The sequence below is a fragment of the Leptopilina heterotoma genome, unplaced genomic scaffold (assembly GCF_015476425.1).
Source record: "Leptopilina heterotoma isolate Lh14 unplaced genomic scaffold, ASM1547642v1 Lhet_247, whole genome shotgun sequence".
In the NCBI taxonomy this organism is placed as follows: domain Eukaryota; kingdom Metazoa; phylum Arthropoda; class Insecta; order Hymenoptera; family Figitidae; genus Leptopilina; species Leptopilina heterotoma.
The window spans coordinates 1,248,660-1,268,924 of record NW_025110963.1 but is presented as its reverse complement, the minus strand read 5'-3'; the positions used below and the strand labels follow the sequence as shown (position 1 = coordinate 1,268,924).

Here is a 20,265-nt window from a genome sequence, read left to right as displayed (position 1 = left end):
TGATGTAGATTTTTCAAGAAAATTAAGTAAAAAAAATATGTTTGAATTTTAAAAATTATTTTTCTGTTAACCTTAACAAACTGTTAAAGAATGAGTTACAGAATAACTTACCTCGTTTTTTGCTTTTAATTCATAAAAGTATTTTGAAATTTTTGGACCATTTGACTTTTGACAGCTCTATTGGCATCGTAAATGAAAATTTGCAAAAAACGCCCATCGCCATCTTAAAGTACATGAATGTAGAAATCTTTTAAGCCCTAGAACGTTTAAATCTATTAAAGCAATTTTTGTTTAGAGCTGTGTCCGTGTTGACGTGCGGAATGTCCCATAAATATTTAGTTATTTTAAAAAAATTATTTTATTGATGCAAATAAATATTTATTTGAATTAAAATCCATGCATTACTGAATCATTTAATTTTCCTAATTGATTTAAAGCAATATTTATTAGATCCAATTATTCCATTCATTTGACTTAAATAATTCGAATTTGCTACAAATAACTATTTATTTGATACTACAAATTAAAATTTTTATATCAAGGGCATTTACATACGAAAAGGAAATGGTGGATCACCGATTTTTCTTAATGTTTGTAATTTTGTAGTATTTGGGGTACTAAATAACTGTGCCAAACAGTTTTGCAAAAAAGAAAACATTTTTGTGCAAGATATTTAGATTTGAAAAATCGGAAACTGAAAATAAATAAATGTTGGGCGCATAAGTTGACTAAACATTGCATGAATGTTTACAATTTTCTTTAATTTTTTAAGTTTTTCAAAACTTTTTAAAATTTTATTTAAACTTTCTCCTTAAAAGAAAAAATTCATTTAAATTAAAAAAAAAATTTTACTTCATGCAATGTTCAGTTAACTTTTGCGCCCAACATTGAAAAACTGCTGACATTAAAGATTTATTTAAAGTTTCATGAGCTTTGATTTAAGCTTCAGTTAATTAACTCAATTAAAATTTTCGTTACAATATATTTTTCAAGTTAAATTTTTAAAACCATTCACGGATTTGTTAACTTCTGTTAAAATCATATTTTGTTGAATGAAACTGAAGTTTCCAACGTTTACGTTGACGAAATGAGATAAAAACTTCAATTTTTAAATAACAATTGTCTTTCCCTCCCCGATTGGATTAAAAATCTATGCAGGATGTAATGAAAAGAACAATTAAGTTTTTTTTATCAGAAATTATTTGCATCTTGATCTTTAAAAAATTCTTTTCTTATTTTGCGTCAACGAAAATGTTACTGACTTCAGTTTTATTATTTTGAGGCATTCATAATGGAATAGTTCATATGACTTATGATGACAAGACTGCTCCAAAGGATCTTAGGACCTTGCAGCTGGTGAGGTGGCTTAAAGGCCTAATCGGGGAGTACCTCTGGACCCCGTTCTTTCCCTCGTTGGTCGTTTGCGGCGGCCTGCTCCTCATAAGGGAGGGACCGCCCAATAGACCAGCTCCATGGAGTAGAGGGTAAGAATGGTGAGGAAGCAACTTTTGGGCGATCAGAAATGATCACCACTGGAAGCGGAGGGGTGTACTGCCTGCGGGGCCCCAACTAAGAAGCGGTTCCTTAATCCGAGATGTTTCTGCCGTGTCGATGGATGAATAGCACTAGGGTTACCAAATCTGTCGCTCACGACGGGCCGGCCGCCTGTCTGTCTCTCGGGATTGTACTGGTCGGTGAGTGATCCCGTAAAGCTCGGGAGAGCGATCCGGCTGGGGATAACGGCTAGCAGCCGGTGTAAACAACTCGGTTTCCTCGGGTGTTGCTACTGGGTCGAAGAGAGAGAGTGGCCAGGATGCATCACCTCTGGAAAAAAAGAGGGTGTAAAAAGGCCAAAGTCGGTCCAACAGAGTACCAGGAGAGAGGGGTACAATGTTGGGCTAACAATGGCCCAAAGGACAAATCCTCTAACGATGGTGGTCTGTGGCGAGGGCTACCCAGATGTGGCGCTTACAGATGAGCAGTTTGGACTTCTTAGGAAGACCGTTGTGACGCTCACCTGTGAGGAGCCGGTCGAAAGGTGTCCGCGTTTTGATACTTCCTTCTGCAGAGGAGAAGTCTTTATCTTCATCGCTTCCAACCTGGAGGCTGTGGAATGGCTGACAAAATGTGTGGCCGATTATGAGCCCTGGGAGGGAGCGAGGTTGAAAATTGGTGGGGTTGAGATGCTCCAAAGAATGGTAAAGGCTACTGCGTGGTTCCCAGGAGAAACGGCGGACGCGCGGACGGTCTTGCGACATTTGGAGGCTTTCAACCCCACGTTGAAGACATCGACTTGGCGTTTGCTGAATGTTGATGGGTCTCAGGTGGCGAACAGGGGTGACAAGAGTTTTCTTCTTGTCGCTCAAGTCCCTGAAAGTCAGGCGAGGGCTATAGAGGCCCTCGAATTTAAGCCTCACTATCACTTCGGGCGGATAACCTTTAAGGTAACTGTCCCTGATCGTGACGGCACAAGCAATGTAGAGGAGGGAGAAGAGCAAACATAATTCACTGTTTGCAAGCTCTCCGCTATTCAGATTAACTTGCATCATAGCAAAGGCGCCTCATCAGTACTGACGAGGAGCATGGCTAAGTTGCACACAGGCATCTCACTAATCCAAGAACCATGGTTAGTAAGAGGTGTCATTAGGGGGCTTGGTGGGGCTGGTCTAGTTTGTTACAGGGACTGCAGAGCTGCCAAACCCAGAGCGTGCATTCTTACTAAGGGCGTCAACGCAACTCCACTATTGGATCTGTGTTCAGGGGACCTAATGGTGGTGGTAACTAACCTGGAGGGTATAGGTAAGACGGTCGTAGGATCGGCATATTTTCCATATGATAATAAAAATAATCCGCCAATTGAAGTTCGTAGGTTGGTGGACTACTGTATGGAAAAGGGACTTCCTCTGCTGCTGGGCTGCGATGCAAACTCACAACATACGGTGTGGGGGAGCTCAAAGGACAACCAGAGAGGACAGGAGCTACTGGAATATCTAATCAGAACGAATCTAGATATTCTCAACACGGGTTCGACCCCGACTTTTAGCAATGCGATTAGGCAGGAAGTGATTGATATCACTCTCTGCTCCAAAAGCATTGGAAATAAGGTAAGAAGATGGAAAGTTTCTAATGAATCTTCTCTTTCTGATCATTCACAGATAGTCTTCGAGGTGGAGTCTGCGGTCCGATCCGAAACTAAGTGGATTCGTAATCCCAGAAGGACGGATTGGGCTAGTTATATCTCAGAACTTCGAAGGACACTTTCTGGTTTACCGGGTAAGATAAGAGATTATCAGACCCTGGATGAGGCGGCCGATGATTTTACAAAGGCTATTAAGGCAGCTTATGAAAGTAGCTGCAAACCGACAAAAGTATTCTCGGGAAAAGAGGTGTGCTGGTGGAACGAGAGATTAGAACATCTCAGGAGAGAAACCAGGAGACTCTTTAAGCGTGCCAAGAAAAGGCGCACGACTAATGGTTGGTCTGATTTTACGAAAATGAGAGACGACTATAGAAATAAAGTAAGGAAAGCAAAACAAGACAGTTGGAATGCTTTCTGCTCTAGCATTGAAAAAGGGAAAGTGGCGGCCAGATTGGATAAGCTGCTCGCTAAGAACCCTGATGCAATTCTGGGCACTTTAATGTTGCCGGACGGGACTTTCTCTGAGTCGGACGATGGAACCTTGGCTTGTCTGGTCCAGGACAACTTCCCGGGCTTTTCGAGGTCTGGGGAGGGCGGATCTGATCCTGAGCCGCCAACAAACCTTCCGCAGGCTGATTACCGGTCGCGGAGGCAGTTGGCTAACAGGATTGTGACTGCCGAGAGGATCAGATGGGCCACGGAATCTTTCAGCCGTTACAAGTCTCCGGGTCCTGATGGCGTCTACCCTGTCCTCTTGCAAAGAGCGATAGATGAGGCTGTTGGACCATTGGTAAGGCTTGCTAGGGCGAGTCTGACTCTGGGATATGTCCCGATAGCGTGGAGGGGTACAAAAGTTGTATTCTTACCTAAAGCGGACAAGAACGGTTATACCTCACCGAAGGATTTCCGTCCTATTAGCCTTACATCCTTTATCCTAAAATTAGTTAAAAGGTTGGTGGATAGATATATTCGCAGTGAGATTTTGGAGCGGTTCCCGCTACAAAAGGATCAATATGCGTATAGAGCGGGATGCTCTACGGAAACAGCTCTGGCTAGAGCAGTAGACCTAATTGATGGGCAACTGCAGAATCAGGGCTTTGCTGTGGGTGTTTTTATGGACATAGAAGGAGCTTTTAGTCAGGCCTCTCCGGAATCCATAAAAAGAGCTATGACAGCTTTTAATATTCCTACAGGAGTGGTTAATTGGACTTGTCTGATTGTTAAAAAACAGGAACCTCTTATCAACTAAAGGAGACTCAGTCCTGAAAGGGACAGTCAACTCTGGATGCCCCCAAGGAGGTGTTCTTTCACCCTTGCTCTGGTCCTTGGTGGTGGATGAACTACTGAGAATTCTGACCGAAGCAGGATACCATGTAATTGGTTATGCGGATGACATTTTGTTAATCGTTCGCGGTCCCCACCTTGAAGTTATACTCGAAGTGGCCCAAAAGGCGTTAAACCAGGTAGATAAATGGTGTGAGAAGGTAGGTTTATCTGTAAATCCGGGGAAAACGGAAGCGGTTATCTTTACCAGACGGTACAAGTGGAAAGCCTCGTGCTCACTTACGCTGTCCGGAAAAGAGATCAAATACACAGAGCAGGCAAAATATCTAGGAGTAATCCTGGATAGCAAACTGCTTTGGAAAAAGCATTTAGAGGAAAAATGTAAGAAACTTACAGCTGCTCTTTGGCAATGTAGAAGGGCCATTGGTGGTAGCTGGGGTCTCAAACCAGATACACTATTGTGGATCTATGAAGCAATTCTGCTCCCTAGGCTGACCTATGCTTGTGTGGTCTGGTGGAGTAGAGTTGAGCTAAAAACAGCACAAACAGAATTGGAAAGGGTAAGGGGGATGGTACTTAGAGGCATAACGGGGGCGGTGCGTACAACTCCTACTGCTGCCCTTGGTGCCCTCTTGGGGCTAGAACCCTTACACCTTACAATTAAAGCAGCGGCGGTTAAGGCTGCCCTGCGGTTGAGTGGTCCTGTGGGCCGCAGGGAGGTGGGCAGATGTCGTCTCCCAAAGAAATTGGTGAGAATCCCTCTTCTAAGTATGATTAGGGACAGAACTGTCCCTTTGTACCTCTTCGACAAAAAGTATAGGATTAATATACCTAGTAAAGAAGATTAAATAAATGGACTGACAAGTATTCCAGCTGACTGTGAAGTCTGGTACACAGATGGATCAAAAGGCGGGAATGGAGTTGGTGCAGGAATCTATCATGTAACCTCCCAAGTGGGACACTCCTTTAAGTTGGGGACCACTGTTACTGTGTTACAAGCCGAAATTGTGGCAATATTTTATGGTGCTGTTGAAGCCTTGAAAAATTGTCACAACAAAGATATTTTTATCCTATCGGATAGCAAGGCGGCCATTTTCTCCTTGAAACGATACGTATCAAAATCACGGCTGGTCGGTGATTGTCATGAAGCACTTAACAAACTAGCTGAAACGAACCGCGTTACCCTCCTGTGGATCCCTGGTCACAGTGGATTCGCGGGAAACGATAGGGCGGATGAGCTAGCCAAACAAGGGGCTAGAAAACAACTTATTGGACCTGAACCTCCCATTGGTGTTTCCAACAAATGCCTGACACTGGAAATTAAACAGTGGATAGCTGCGGAACACCAAAGGGAATGGCAGGTAACTAAGGTCTGTAGACAAGCCAAGGTACTCATGGGAAGTAGTATTAACCCTATGAGGAAAGCGGAATTCCGCAAATTAAATAGAAAAGAGGCAAAGACCATAACAGGGCTATTAACTGGCCATGGTGATCTGCGCTAACATAGGCACAAAATGGGGATCCTAGACGACCCGAAGTGCCGTAGGTGTGGAGAGGAATATGAAACCCCGATACACATCTTGTGTCACTGACCTGCACTTGTGAAGGAGCGGGAACACATTACGGGCTACTTCTTTCTGGGGGAGACCGTTATTGCTACCAGAAACCTAGCCGAAGTCCTCCTGTTGTGGAAAGGACTTCGGATATAGGGGTGGTTATAGGGAACGTAAAGGGATTACCCAAGCGTTAGTGGCGTTGACCTGCAAGGTCCTAAGTCCACAACCCTCTTCTTAATAATAATATGATGACAAGAATAACCTGAAGTATCATTCAACGCATCGTACCGAGCGAGCGTGGTTAAGTGGTTAGGTTATTGGTTTACAAATGTTAGGGTCGTGCGTTCAACTCCCAACGTGTGGGGATTTTTTCTCTGTTAGTATATAGGAATTAAGTATTATAAATTACATGATAACAAAAGTAGGTAAAAAAAGATGAAATAATGAATCTCAATAATAATAAATAATTTTTTTCAATAGTTAATTAAACTGTTCCTTTTATTGGGCCTAACTAGATTCTCTAGGTAGAACCAGGCTAGAACCTAGGGCCTACAAGAATAAACAAGCTAGGACCAAGTTAATAAAAGGGAAATCTAGGTAGAACCAATAAAGGGCCATTAGAAAATTTCCACACGGGTTCCTTAATAAGTGGTTAAATTTTTAAAGAAGTGCTTTTTGATATTTTTGAGAAAAAAATTTTTGAAGTTTGCTTCACGAGTTTTTGTGCGTTGCGCTAACTAAGTAGCGCCTATATCAGTGTATTTTAAAAGATGATATGACCTTTACTGCACGCCTCTAATACATTTATTAATTATATACGTATATATTATTATTATAAGCAGTTTAACTATATATTTTTAACTTTTTTATAAACATTATTTTCCTTTTTTATTGTAAAAAATCTTTTCCTCCACACTTTATCCAGGCTTATATTTCTAATTTTGTATTGTTATGGTCTTCAGTGGAACAAAAGTCAAACGTTATTGTGTCAAATTTATTTTCTACTAACTGAAAAAATGCTTTAAGGAAAAGATTTTTTACATTAACCCATTGATGCCTATAGGCAAAGGAATGCAGATATAATAAAAGTAACTATTGGAATCCTGGCATGGGATCTAATGATAATTTTTGTCGTTGAATGTTAAAAAAATATCTTTTTAACAATTTTTTTTATAAACAAATGAAGAGAAGTCGATTTTTATTAGAAACTTATAGCGCTATTTGATTCTACGCTAAAAACCACTACGAAAACATATATTACATAATTTTTTAAAAAAGACCTATTGGTGTAAAAATGTTATAAACAATTAGCCTGCATTCATACTGTATGAGGTATAAGGATCGTTTTTGAAGTTAAAGATTTTTTTAAACAAAATTAGCTTAATCAGGAGAGTTTTTGACGTTAAAAATTTTTTAAACAAAATTTGTACCTCAAAAACTATCCTTAGACCTCAAACAGTATAAATGCAGGCTAATTGTTTATAACATTTTTACAAAAATATGTCTTTCTTAAAAATTATGTAATATACGTTCTCGTAGTAGTTTTTTGCGTAGAATCGAATGGCGCTATCAGTTTCTTCGGAAAATCAATTTTTCTTCATTCGTTTATATCAAATTGTTTAAAAAAATTTTTTTAAACAAAATTTTTAACGTCAAAAAATATCATTAGACCCCATGTCAGGATCCTAATAATTATTTTTTTATATCTGCGTTCCTGTGCCCATATGGACATTAATGGGTTATAAAAGGAAAATAATGTTTATAAAAAAGTTAAAAATATAGAGGAGAGTCTCCAGTTGTGAGACGGGTTTTATTTTTAACCCGTAAATTGTAAACAGGTAAACGAAATTGTAAATAAAATACACCGTTCGAAAGGTAACAGAAATACGCAACTTTTATTAAAAGAAAGTGTTGTGTTTCGATGAACTCAAAAAATTTTACGATACATTTTCCGAGCACATCGCTTTTTTAAAAAAAAAATGTCTCCAGTTGTAAGACACTCATTAAAAGTTGCTAAAATTTAATAAGTTTGACATAAAACGTTATGTTTAGTAGAAATAATGAAATATATTAATAATATATATTATTATATACTAAATAATAATATTTATTCGACAAAATATGACTATCAAATAAACACAATTTAATAGCTTCAACAAGAGCATTAAAATTAATTTCTTCTGAATCAATTGACTTTTTTCCACTTGACATGCCCAAAAATACTAGAAAAAAATCAAAACAATATTTAAATAGTATGCCTGCAAAGTCGTATTTTTATGCTGCCCAGATGAGTGTTGACACCGTCTCACAACTGGTGATATGCTGTGTCTCACACCCAGAAATCGGCGATATTTTGAAAAAGGAAAATTAAATTATTTTCAACCGTAGATTGGAACAATGCAATATTGCATCACAAAATATAAGGAAAACACTAAAAGAAAATGCATTACATTTACCTTTTCCAATTAATTAACTTGGAAAAAAAGTACTTTGCATTTTTTGAAAAAACGCTTTTTAGTCAATTATCACACACAGTGTTGGTATTTAACAAAAACAGTTTATATTTCCGCCTCGGTTTACACGAAAAAGTTGGCTCATGTAAAAAGAAATGTTTTTATATAAACCAATCGGCTTTTTAATATTGCATGTTAAAAAAAATTGACTGTCTCACAACTGGAGGTGTCTCACAACTGGAGACTCTCCCTTATTGTTAAACTGTTTATAATAATAATATATACGTATATAATCAATAAATGTATTAGAGACGAGCAGTAAAGGTCATATCATCTTTTAAAATACACTGATATAGGCGCTGCTTAGGGTGGAGTCCCATGACAGCGTTTTGCGTTGCGTCGTAATGGGAGAGAAAAAGACGCAAATATACGTTTGCTGCATTCTCTCTCATTACAACGCGACGCAAAACGCTGCCATGGGACTGCGGCCTTAGTTAGCCCAACGCACAAAAACTCGTAGCGCAAACTTCAAAATTTTTTTTTTCAAAAACATCAAAAAGCACTTTTTTAAAAATTTAACCACTTATTAAAGAAGGCTTAAATTTTGAGAATAGTACATTGTACAACTACTGGCAAAAGTGTGATTTTTCGAGAGTGAAGTTTGCGGCTCGAGCGTAGCGAGAGCAGCAATCACTCGAGAAAAATCATTCTTTCACCACGAGTTGTGCACTACGTTTTCTCCAACGCCTTGCGAAGAAAGGTTTCTTCGTGAGTTTCGTATAATTTTAATTTAAAATGTTCTTATGTTTAATATAATAAAAGACGAATGTTTTGAGTGGGGAAGAAGTTAGATACAAAATAAATCTCGGTCAAAGAACAAGAAAAAAGAATAAATTCATGATTTACTTTCGCCACGCCAAATTTACTTTCGCCACGCTAAAAATTACTTTCGCCACGCTGAATTTACTTTCGCCACGCCAAATTTTACTTTCGCCACGCTCTTCAGAGCAGTTAAGAAAAGTTCTATTTTCGCCACACTTTTCTACCAAGAAAAGTACTCCTTTCAGAGCAAGTGTTGGAGAAAATAATTTTTTTTAGGAAATTCCATGATGTCCTTAGCATATTTTTTAACAATAAAAAATTATTGTTAAACAAATTATTGAAAATTTAACTTTTCTTAACTTTTTTTTAATATTATAAAAAATTCACATTTTCTCTACAATTTTGAATAAATGACTTTTTTTCAGCACTTGCTCTGAAAAGAGTACTTTTCTTGGTAGAAGAGTGTGGCGAAAGTAGAACTTTTCTCAAGTGCTCTGAAGAGCGTGGCGAAAGTAAAATTTGGCGTAGTGAAAGTAAATTCAGCGTGGCGAAAGTAAATTTAGCGTGGCGAAAGTAAATCATGAATTTATTCTTTTTTCTTGTTCTTTGAACGAGATTTATTTTGTATCTAACTTCTTCCCCACTCAAACATTCGTCTTTCATTATATTAAACATAAGCACACGTTAAATTAAAATTATACGAAACTCACGAAGAAATTTTTCCTCGCAAGGCGTTGGAGAAAACGTTGTGCACAACACGTGGTGAAAGAATGATTTTTTCGAGTGATTGCTGCTCTCGCTACGCTCGAGCCGCAAACTTCATTCTCGAAAAATCACACTTTCGCCACTAGTTGTACAATGTACTATTTCTCGTAGAATCAATAGTTTTCGAAATAGAAATTCTCAAAAAAATCATTTTTTCAGTTTCCAATTTTCAAATCTAAATATCTTGCAAAAATTTTTTTTTGCGAAACTGTTTGGCACAGTTATTTAGTATCCCAAATACTACAGACAAGTGAATTACCAAAATAAAGAATAAAAAATTCTTAAATTACCAAATTTAAGAAAAATCGGTAATCCACCATTTGCTTTTCGTATGGAACTGCCCTCAAGTGAATATTTACTTAAATCAAATAAATAGAAAAAAATAAGTTGAAAGACAACCGAACGAGGATTTATAGAAAATAATTATTTGAAAATGTTTAATTTTGACATAAAAAAAATTAACACTATTTAAACAATAGAAAATTTAGTTATTTTTCTCCCATATAAAAAATCTATTTTTATTTTAAGAAAATCAAAATAGGTATTTCATTTGTCTGTAAACAAAGAAAATGTATTTTAATACTTTTTTCTGATAAAAAAGATTTTTTCAAATGCGCAACAAAAAACATTTAAACATTGGAACTAATAAAAATTTAAGAATTATAAAAATTAAATTAATGTTTGTTTTACATTGTAATATTTCCAAACAAAATTTTTGTCTCCAAAAACTTTTATAATAATAATAATAATAATAATAATTTTTTTTAAGAGAGGAGGAGGTAAAAATGCGTTACGCACGCCCTGTCACCAGGGCAGTGTGGGACTAAGCGGTTGTGCTTTAGGCACTCGCTCATACCGCACTAAAAACCCCGGTATCCGCTTTCGCATTTCTTCAGGGGTAAGAGGTTATTGGCTCGTCTTTGTCTCCATCACCATAAATACAACTTGCGTTTTCGACCTTTTTCATTTTGTGCAAGTAAGCTTTAAAATAGCCGTGATTGCTCAAAAATTGAGTAATATAATAATTTTTTTCACCTACTTTCCGGTCTACCCAAGTATTCAGATCCTTAATTAGTCTAAAGGTCCATCTTCCCCTGTGTTCATTTTTCCAACGTTCCTGCCAGTTTACCCTTGTGCGTTCTTTTGCTGCTTTTTTATGAGCTTTTGGTCTTCTGATGTTTTATTTTGGTAAGTTTTTCGTCTTTCCATTGCCACCAGATCTATAGGAGTAACTCCTGCAATTACCATGATTGCTGGTTCAAAAACCGTCTGATAGGAGCTCGCGATTCTTAAAGCACCTAATCTCTGAGTAGCCGCCATGCGCTTGCGATACTTTTCTTTCTTCAGTGCTTCTGCGAATAATTCGCTACCATAAAGGAGAATAGCTTGTGAAGCAACAATTAATAATCGTCTTTTACTTTGCAGCGGGCCACCAGTATTACTCATTAATTTACCCAGAGCCCGATTAACTTTTGCTGCTTTCTCAGATGCAAGTACTATATGATCCCAAAAACTGAGTCTACTGTCTAAATTTATTCCTAGATGTTTAACCACTCTTTTACTTGTGCCAATTTCCATACCGACCTCAAAAGGAATTTTTAACCTTATTCTTTTCCCGGTGAGAACTACAATCTCTGTTTTTTGCATAGCTAAACTGAATCCATGCTCCTGCATCCATGGCAATAATCTTTTCATAAGCTGATTGAGTTTTCTCTGTGCTGACTCTGTGCTTTTGGCCGTGATTAGCGCGGCTATGTCGTCTGCGTAGCCTACTAAAAAGGTATCTTCCGGTGTACTCATTTTTAAGCTTTCATCATAGGTAATATTCTACAGATCTGGGCCTAGAACCGATTCTTGTGCCGCACCTGCTGTAATGTTCTTCTTTTGTCTCCCTTCAGATGTCTCATAGAACAGAATTCTCTGGTTAAGGTACACGGAAAAGTTTTTGGGCGAGCAGACGTCTCTCACTCGCCTCCCACAGAAAAGGTTTTCTGCTTTCTCTCTAAAGAGAGCTCTGATGCCCCACAAGAGAGCTCTGACGCCCCACAGTAGGAAAGCAGCAGTCTCTGTGGGTGAAATGAGCTACCAAAATGGGGCTGTCACTTTACGATAGGTACTGGTCACTCAGCGCCACCACAACAGGTACAGCGACTCGCCCAAGAACTTTTCCGTGTAGCTTTTAAGTATTCCTAAAAGATACATTGGTACTTTAAAATCTTCTTCCAGGGCTTTTAGCATGTCGTTCCATCTTGCTGAATTAAAGGCGTTTTTAACGTCAAAGGTCACTAGCAAGACAATTTTTCTTGAGAAGTGATTCCCTTTCTGTGCATCTCTAACTGATCCTACAACTTCTTGTACCGCATCAATTGTTGAACGACCTCTCCTAAAACCAAATTGTTTGTTTGAAAGATCTCCCGCTTCCTTGACGGCTTTCAAAAGTCTTGGTTTCAACAACCTCTCAAAATGTTTCCCTGCTGTATTTAGCATACAGAGGAGTCTGTATGATGATGGGGACTGAGGATCACCTTTCCCTTTACTTATCAAAACTAGTCTTTGCTCCTTCCATCGACTGAAAAAGATTCCTTCTTCCAAGCTCCTGTTATACATATGTAGCAGGAAATCAGAGTAATCCTCTGCTATCAGTTTGAGAGCTTCTGCTGGAATTCCATCAGGTCCAGGAGCTTTTTTACTTTTCATAGAATATACAGCTGTTTATAATTCTTCTACGGTAAACAGAGGTACGTCCTTTAAATCCTCATCAATTATATCCCGTTCCGTTATATGGTGAGTCGGGAAAAGAGTATTTACCACCTTTTCCATAAATGAAGCGTTCTGGATTGCACAGGGTGATGTATTTCCCAATTTTTTAAGTACAATTGTGTATCCAAGACCCCAAGGGTCAGAATCCACGCCCTTTTGTAGATTTTTCCAACACTGGTGCTTGCTTCTTCTTATAGATTTACGAAGAAATTTTTTGGCTGATTTGTATTCGATTCTGGCTGCTACTGCTTCCTCGTTATTTTTTATCCTCTTTCTTGTTGCTCGTCTTCTGTGGCATAAGCAGGTTTTTCTTAGTTGCGCAATTTCATCATTCCACCAGTAGACCGGTTTTTTTCTTTGCGATATATCTTTCTTTCGAGGCATGGCTATATCACATGTGCGCTTTATTATTTTTATTGCAGTCCTCATTGTTTGTTCAACGTCTTCTGTGGATTTCAAGACGGCTTCCTTATTCATGGCTATTGATATCAAGAATTTGTCCTTGTCAAGCTTATTTACGTTCCATCTTGGCCAATTATTTTGTGGATGCTTTTCTTTGCCTTCAGCGATGTCAAATAAAATATATTGGTGACCGCTTCCAATTTATTTACTCTCAAATTTATTAAGCTCGATGCAGCGTTATCTCGTATCATTGTGATATCCGGAATCGTGACTTTGCACCCCGGTCTTCTAAAAGTAGAAGTGCTTCTTTCATTTCCAACTGTCATCCCCAGTCCTGCAGCCATCTTTAAGATTTTTCTTCCTCTTGAATCGGTTTTCGGCATTCCTTATTCTATAGCTTTCGCATTAAAATCTCCACCAATTATTACTTTCTCTTCCAGATCTCGTACATCTTCCTCTAAACTATCCAATTATGTTTGAAAATCAACAATGCTTTCGTTAGGGGTAAAGTAACAGCTTACATATGTTGTAATAATAATAATAATAATTTTTTTTTGCGTAGGAAGTGGAAAATCTGCTAAAACCTTAGAGGCCTACTTCCAAGTCAGATACCTGGAGCCCGTATTCCAAGGTTATGTGGGGATGACCGCTCATGTTCTGGCCGACCCACCAAAAACCACTCCCTTTTGAGACATATCTCCCCTGGTGGAACTGCTGTCAAGCTTACATCGCCAGTGGAGGTCTCCTTACCTACTTCCAGATCCAAGTCCTTAACAAGGCGCCAGCCGAAGAGAGAGGAGTTCCAATTAAGGTCTCCTCCGTTTTCCGCGAGCGCCCCGCCGAGCAGCAGGAATTCTCCAGGGTAATCTCGCCCTTCTGTCGTTCTCCTTCCTCCTCATAACTTCGATGACAAAAGACTCGACTTCTCGCCATGAGTCCGCGCTCGGCAACATAATTGAAACCATATTCTCGACCGTGACTTTAGTGCCCACGGCCGAAAACATGGCTTCCCTAAGTTCACGCCAGTGCATGCAGGAAAAAAGCGTGTGCTCCGCGTCGTCAGTGTGCTCTGCTTCGTCGTCATCCGAACCGTTGCAGTACACACATTTCGCGTCTGCTTCTATTTTAAACCGATAGAAGTACTGTCCGAAACAACCATGACCCGACATCGCTTGTGTAAGGTAGTAGCCTACTTCACCGTGTTGTCTTTCCAACCATGTGGCGAGGTGGGGAATCAGGCGATGAGTCCATCTACCTTTCGATTCCCCATCCCATCTCTCCTGCCAACTCAGAACGAGTCTTTTTCTTGACTCCAAGCGGATTAAAGCTTTGAGTCTTTCTCTACGCTCCGGGTTGCCTACTAGATGTTTGGAGAGCTGGAAATTCTCTTGCCTTTCCATCGCCAACAAATCCATTGGCGGTAATCTAGCAAGCACCCGAAGAGCGCAATCAGACACCGTTCTGAAGGCTGACGTTATTCTCCTTGCTGGCTCTCTCTGGGCCGAGAAAAGTTTGTCAGAGATGCTGTGGATCATAAGGGCTGAAGCCCATACAGGGGCAGCATAAAGCTGCTTTGATTGAACCACAGTCGCCACTAGTCTTCGTTTATTTTCCCTGGGGCCACCGATATTGGGCATCATCCTCGAGAGGTTTCCCATGCATTCGGTGGCTTTGAGTGTTGAGATGTTAATATGTTGGCCAAAACTTAAACGTTTGTCCAACCACACTCCCAGGTACTTAAGCTTATTTCCCCATGCGACTTCAGTTCCTCCCATTTCAATCTTCGGGGCTTCATAAACTCTCCTATCTGTGACGAGTAGAGCTTCAGTCTTCTCGAGGGCCATTTTCAGACCATGCCGATATAACCAAAATTCAGCTCGCCACAGACTATCTTCAAGTTTTATTTTCAGCAGTCTCAAATTGTCGTCGTAACATATAAAAAGCACGTCGTCCGCGAACCCGGATATAGACGTATCTTCGGGTAAGTCCAACCTCAGAAAACTGTCATACATAGCGTTCCAGATGGTCGGTCCCACCTTTGATCCTTGGGGAGCTCCGCATGTCATTTTCTCTTTAATATGACATGCATCGCTCTCGTAGACAACCCATCTGTCGCTAAGATAGTTGTCTATCATTCGCAACAGATACGTTGGTACCCCTTTACATCTCATTGCTTTCATACAAATGTCCCATTTCGCGGAATTGAACGCGGATATCGATTGATACGAGCGCGCAAAAGCCCTTCTTCCGTCCCTCTTTGACTTTTTTCGCCTTTTCGAGAACTGCTAAGATCGCGTCTACTGTCGACCGGCCTTTCCTAAAACCGAATTGATTCTCTGATATGCTATTATCGCCTACCAGATTACCTCTTTGAGGATCTCGTTGGGTATTCCGTCGTAGCCTGGCGCTTTGGCGTTCCTCAACGTTTTTGACACCTTTTAAAGCTCCTCCAGCGTGAAGAGCTCCTCCCTTTGCACTACACAGGAGGAAAAGTCCTCCCTAGGGCTTGATTCCACATGGGGAAACAGCGCCTTAATAATCTTTCGGACCCAGATCGGATTGTCAAGACCAGGGGTTCTTTGCCTCGAAACTAATTTCTTAGTGACGACTTTGTAGGCTTTGTGCCACTCTTCTTGCAGCAGAAGGTCTCCCTTTGAATGGGTGTATTTCCTCCTTGCTGCATTGCATTCTCTTTTTAAGCGGGCTAATTCGTCGCTCCACCAGTACAGAACACCCTTCCTAGCTTTTGTTTGGTGCCGGCGAGGCATAGAGTAATTGCACGCTGCAATAATAACTCGCCTCGCCTCACGCAATTTGTTACCCACGGAAATTGGCTTCGTCATCCAGCCTCGGCCTGGTGTTCCCTCCCCGATTTTTCTCAGCGACTATAAACTCTATGTACTGGTGGTCACTCATAGTCGTTTCGTCCAGCACTCCCCACCGAACTATTCTACGGGCCACGCAGGGCGACGCAATTGTCAAATCGATGATAGACCCTGACACCCCGCGCCTGAACGTGAACTCTTGTCCCCGGTTCACCACCACTAAATCGTTTGCTGGGACCATGTCCGATACTAAGGTTCCCCTCTTGTCTAGACGAGTCTCTCCCCATTCCGGCGACTTACTATTAAAGTCTCCCGCAATAAGGACATCCCCGCCGAAAGCCTTGATGGTTTCTTCAAGAGCCTGAACCTCGGCATCGAACTTTTTAAAAAGGATCGTTTGGAGAGAAGTAGCAGCTGTAAACGCGTACTCCCGCCACCTCCACCCAAACGAAACCCGCGTCGGTCTCAAGAAAGTCACCAATGGTGATGTCCGGGTTACATATTTGAATACCCGATCTCTTGGATGCATCCTTAAACCAGAGAGAGGATTCTGGCTTCCTATACTGATCACTAAAAAGCAGTATATCAGCTCTCCTCTCTCTGGCAGTCTGCATGAAGAGATCTTGCGCGACTTTTCTCTTCCTGAGATTAACCTGGAGAAACCTAAGCTCTGGACTTTAGATCTGTTAGTATCTTCCAGTACACCGGGCAGGCCCTGCTCCCTGAAGGATGTTTTGTGTCGTCCATTCCACGATCGGAACAGTCAATGCACTGGGCTAGCCCTTTGCACTGACTCTTCCTGTGGTCGAGACCGCCACACCTCCAGCAAGCCTCCTTTCGGTCCGGCCCACTGCATCCTCCAGCCAGATGGCCGTAATAGAGGCATCTAAAGCACCTCTCTACTTCCACTCTAGCGTGGACTCTGCAGTTGACCCACCCTATTTTTACTCGCCTGGCCTTCAGTAACGACTCCGCTTCCGTTTCTGGAAGCCGCAGAATGGCCTTCTTCGTGTTTCCATACCGAGCGAAAAGCTGACACAGAACTTCTAAGTCTGGCCTGCCAAGTGCACCCCGGACCATCAATACAACATCTTCTTGGACTATGGTTTCGTCGAGGTCTAAAATTTATATCGACCTCATCGAAACCACAGTCCTTACTTCTGCCTCTTCCTGAAGCGCAGCGGTCAAGGCACTGCCGAAACCCAAGACGCCCTGTCCCTTTTTGAGAACCAGAAGGAGATCGTTCCTTTTGGTCCTCCGAATCAACAGTATCTCCGTCTGCGTATCCTCAGGCCTAACCGCCGCCTTCATTTTACTCATAATCCAGGCGGATCAGAGCGACCTTAGTACTTCTAAGGCGCATCAAAAGGTGGCACTCAATCTTCATATCAGGTTTGCCCAGCTTATCCCTTAGAACTGAAATCACCTCATCCTCCGTCGTGGCGTCATCCAGCTCCTTGATCTCCAGAGACCTTTTATTTACGAGAGCAGTGACCTCGCATGGCAAGCGCCATGCAGAGCCGAGGACATTGCTTCCGCAAACTTCAAGGTATCTCCACCCTTTTTCACTATTACAAGAACCTCCTGTTTAAAGGTTCTCCTGATTTTTTGAATCACGGTACCAGTGTCTTCTGGTTTAACTTTTGATTTTATCAGCGGCAAGATACCCTCATAAGATTTTGGGTCTCTTACCGTGATCTTTACCGCTTCCGTAGTTCTAAGCTTCAAAGGGTGTTTTGAGAGCTATTTTTTCTCGCCTGGGAGCTTTTTTCTTGGAGCCCGTTCTCTTCTCTTTCCAACAACCTTAAAGCCGTCCTCATTGTCCGCTCCGTCTTTCAAGACGGTCTCAGCATACGTCTGGCTGGGACTACTTGAGGACGCCTCTTTTGCTCCAACTAGCGACTCAGAATTAAGCTGTGGAGCATCCTTTCGCTTAATTCTCTTTTCGCTTTGAGCCGTTTGTTAAAGACTCTTATCCGGGCTTCCGCCTTCCCTGGGGCGATTGTTTACCTTTTTTCCCTTATTAGAATCTGTAGCTGCTGCAATATTCTGAGTTGCAGCAGCACTCCTCGTTTGCCTTGGAGTTCCTACAGCTGGAGTCCGTGGCTCCTAATCCCTAAACGGTTCAGGGATAAAACGCAGATTCCTACAAATTGTATAGAACGCACTCTCCAAAACGGCCACGCCATCCTGGATGTCACGACTGACGTTCTTTTGGCGCTTGAATGCCTGGTGCACGCTCTTAAGAATTCCGGGAATAGCCAGGAACTGATTTGCAACATTTGATTCGAAGCATGTCAGCTGACTACCTATTTGGCTCCCTCCAAAATCCTTGGAGCCATCTGCACCGACTATCGGGGCTTGCACCCGATCAGAATCGGTAATGGGATTACCCTCTTTCGAGGTACCCACTTGGAGTATTTCATTTAAAATTTTATCCATTTCATTCATTTTTTTTATTTCTTTGTTCCGTGTCGAGTGACAATCGGGCCTTAACAGGGTACTACCATCTGGACAGGATGGGCCCTGAACCGCCTCCGTTAGTTACATAGACGTTATAGCATTGATGGAGCATTGACGTCTATGATATCCAAGGGCACCTGAACACGTATGTTCGGACGTGGAGGTCGATGTGTCTCTCCAAGATAGCAGGAAGTTTCCGCAAAGGGAGTGCATCCTGGTATCTCTTCACAGAGTTCACCCTCATTATTATTATTATTATTATTTATTTATTTATTTATTAATATACGTTCCTAGGGCTAATAAGCCCATAAAGGAACAGTTAGCATTTTACAATTTTTGTATAACATACATAGGAGTATATATAAAAAAAGAGAAGTAAAATAAAACATTCGAAACTTAGATGAGTAGTAGAACCTAATAGCAATTATATATATAATTGTAGTGCTTAACGAAATACACCACGACATTAATATCAATTCAATTAATTTTAAATTATTATTATTATTATTATTATTATTATTATTATTATTTTTATTATTAGTTTATTTACTCTCTCTACAATAGGTAGGGTTCGAGACTCCCAAATACATACATAATAATCTTAACCTATATTTACAAAAATCCTTACAACTAAACATTCTCTAAATACAACTTAACCTAAACTCAACTCTCTCCACGCTCTTAACCTTACGCTCTTAACCTATCCCCAGTGCCGGGCTTCCGTTTCCAGTTCCTTCTATGCCCATGCTGGCTTCAACCTAATCCGCCCACCTTTTTTCAAAACCTTCTACTCCTTTCTCACCTCTCTTACACCCTCCAGTCATCAACTTTTACCCATCCATCTATCCATCCAAGCAAAATCTTCTCACCTCATTCTCAGCCTATCCCTGTCTATTACACTTTACACGTTTCCATTTCTCCACCCGTGTCCAGCCTCACAACATACTTTACCCCATCCACTCAAATACAATCTTTACCAATTCTTACCTGTTTCCCATTCATTCTCTCCGTCCACGCTCTTTCTCTCAATAGCCATAACATTCTTCTCTCTCTCCAACATCTATCCTCATCTATTCATTCTTATTACACTTCCTTTCAGTCTTTCTTTCACCCTCATCACCTCCATTTTCTCTTCCTCACTACCCAACTCCACCAACCATAACTTTCGCAACCCATATTCACCCCTTTCTAACGCTTGTATTACTTTCACTAAGACATTAACCCCCACCCACGCCAACACTTTTTCCACTGCTCTTTTACCCTCCAACACACCTACATTCATACCTCTGCTCACTACATTCTTTTTCCTTTTTTCATTTTCTACTACATCCACTCGTCTTGACAAATCTCCCATTTTCCACTTTAAACCTTTGCGGCATGCATAACATTATGACATTAATTTAAAAATCACAAATGCTTATAAGGGTTTTCAGGGTAACTGATTACGAATCTGAAATCCGTTTTCCAAAATTCAAGATGGCGGATCCAATATGGCGGACGAATTTTTTTAGAATTGATCCAAATCGCTTAAAACTCGTTACTCGGGGGTTTTTGGGGTCGCTGATTACGAATCTGAAGTCCGTTTGCCAAAATTCAAAATGGCGGATCCAATATGGCGGACAAATTTTTTTAGAATTGATCCAAATCGCTTAAAACTCGTTACTCGGGGGTTTTTGGGGTCGCTGATTACTAATCTGAAGTCCGTTTCCCAAAATTCAAAATGGCGGATCCAATATGGCGGACGAATTTTTTTATAATTGATCGAAATCGCTTGAAAATAGTTACTCGGGGGTTTT

The 20,265-nt window shown here is 40.6% G+C and overlaps 2 protein-coding genes across 2 annotated transcripts; both read right to left on the bottom strand.

Annotated features, from left to right (window-relative positions):
• Positions 1-11,144: 11,144 nt before the first annotated feature.
• Positions 11,145-11,819, bottom strand: LOC122503210. The gene has a single exon (XM_043613668.1). The coding sequence runs from the start codon at positions 11,817-11,819 to the stop codon at positions 11,145-11,147; it is 675 nt and encodes a 224-aa protein (XP_043469603.1).
• A 4,850-nt stretch (positions 11,820-16,669) lies between these two features.
• Positions 16,670-17,086, bottom strand: LOC122503209. Its single transcript, XM_043613667.1, has one exon. The coding sequence runs from the start codon at positions 17,084-17,086 to the stop codon at positions 16,670-16,672; it is 417 nt and encodes a 138-aa protein (XP_043469602.1).
• Positions 17,087-20,265: the final 3,179 nt, after the last annotated feature.

What these genes read in the sequence shown, in the direction of transcription:
- LOC122503210 (XM_043613668.1), bottom strand. Translation starts at nt 11,819, where the DNA reads ATGAGTACACCGGAAGATACCTTTTTAGTAGGCTACGCAGACGACATA.
- LOC122503209 (XM_043613667.1), bottom strand. Translation starts at nt 17,086, where the DNA reads ATGGTCCGGGGTGCACTTGGCAGGCCAGACTTAGAAGTTCTGTGTCAG.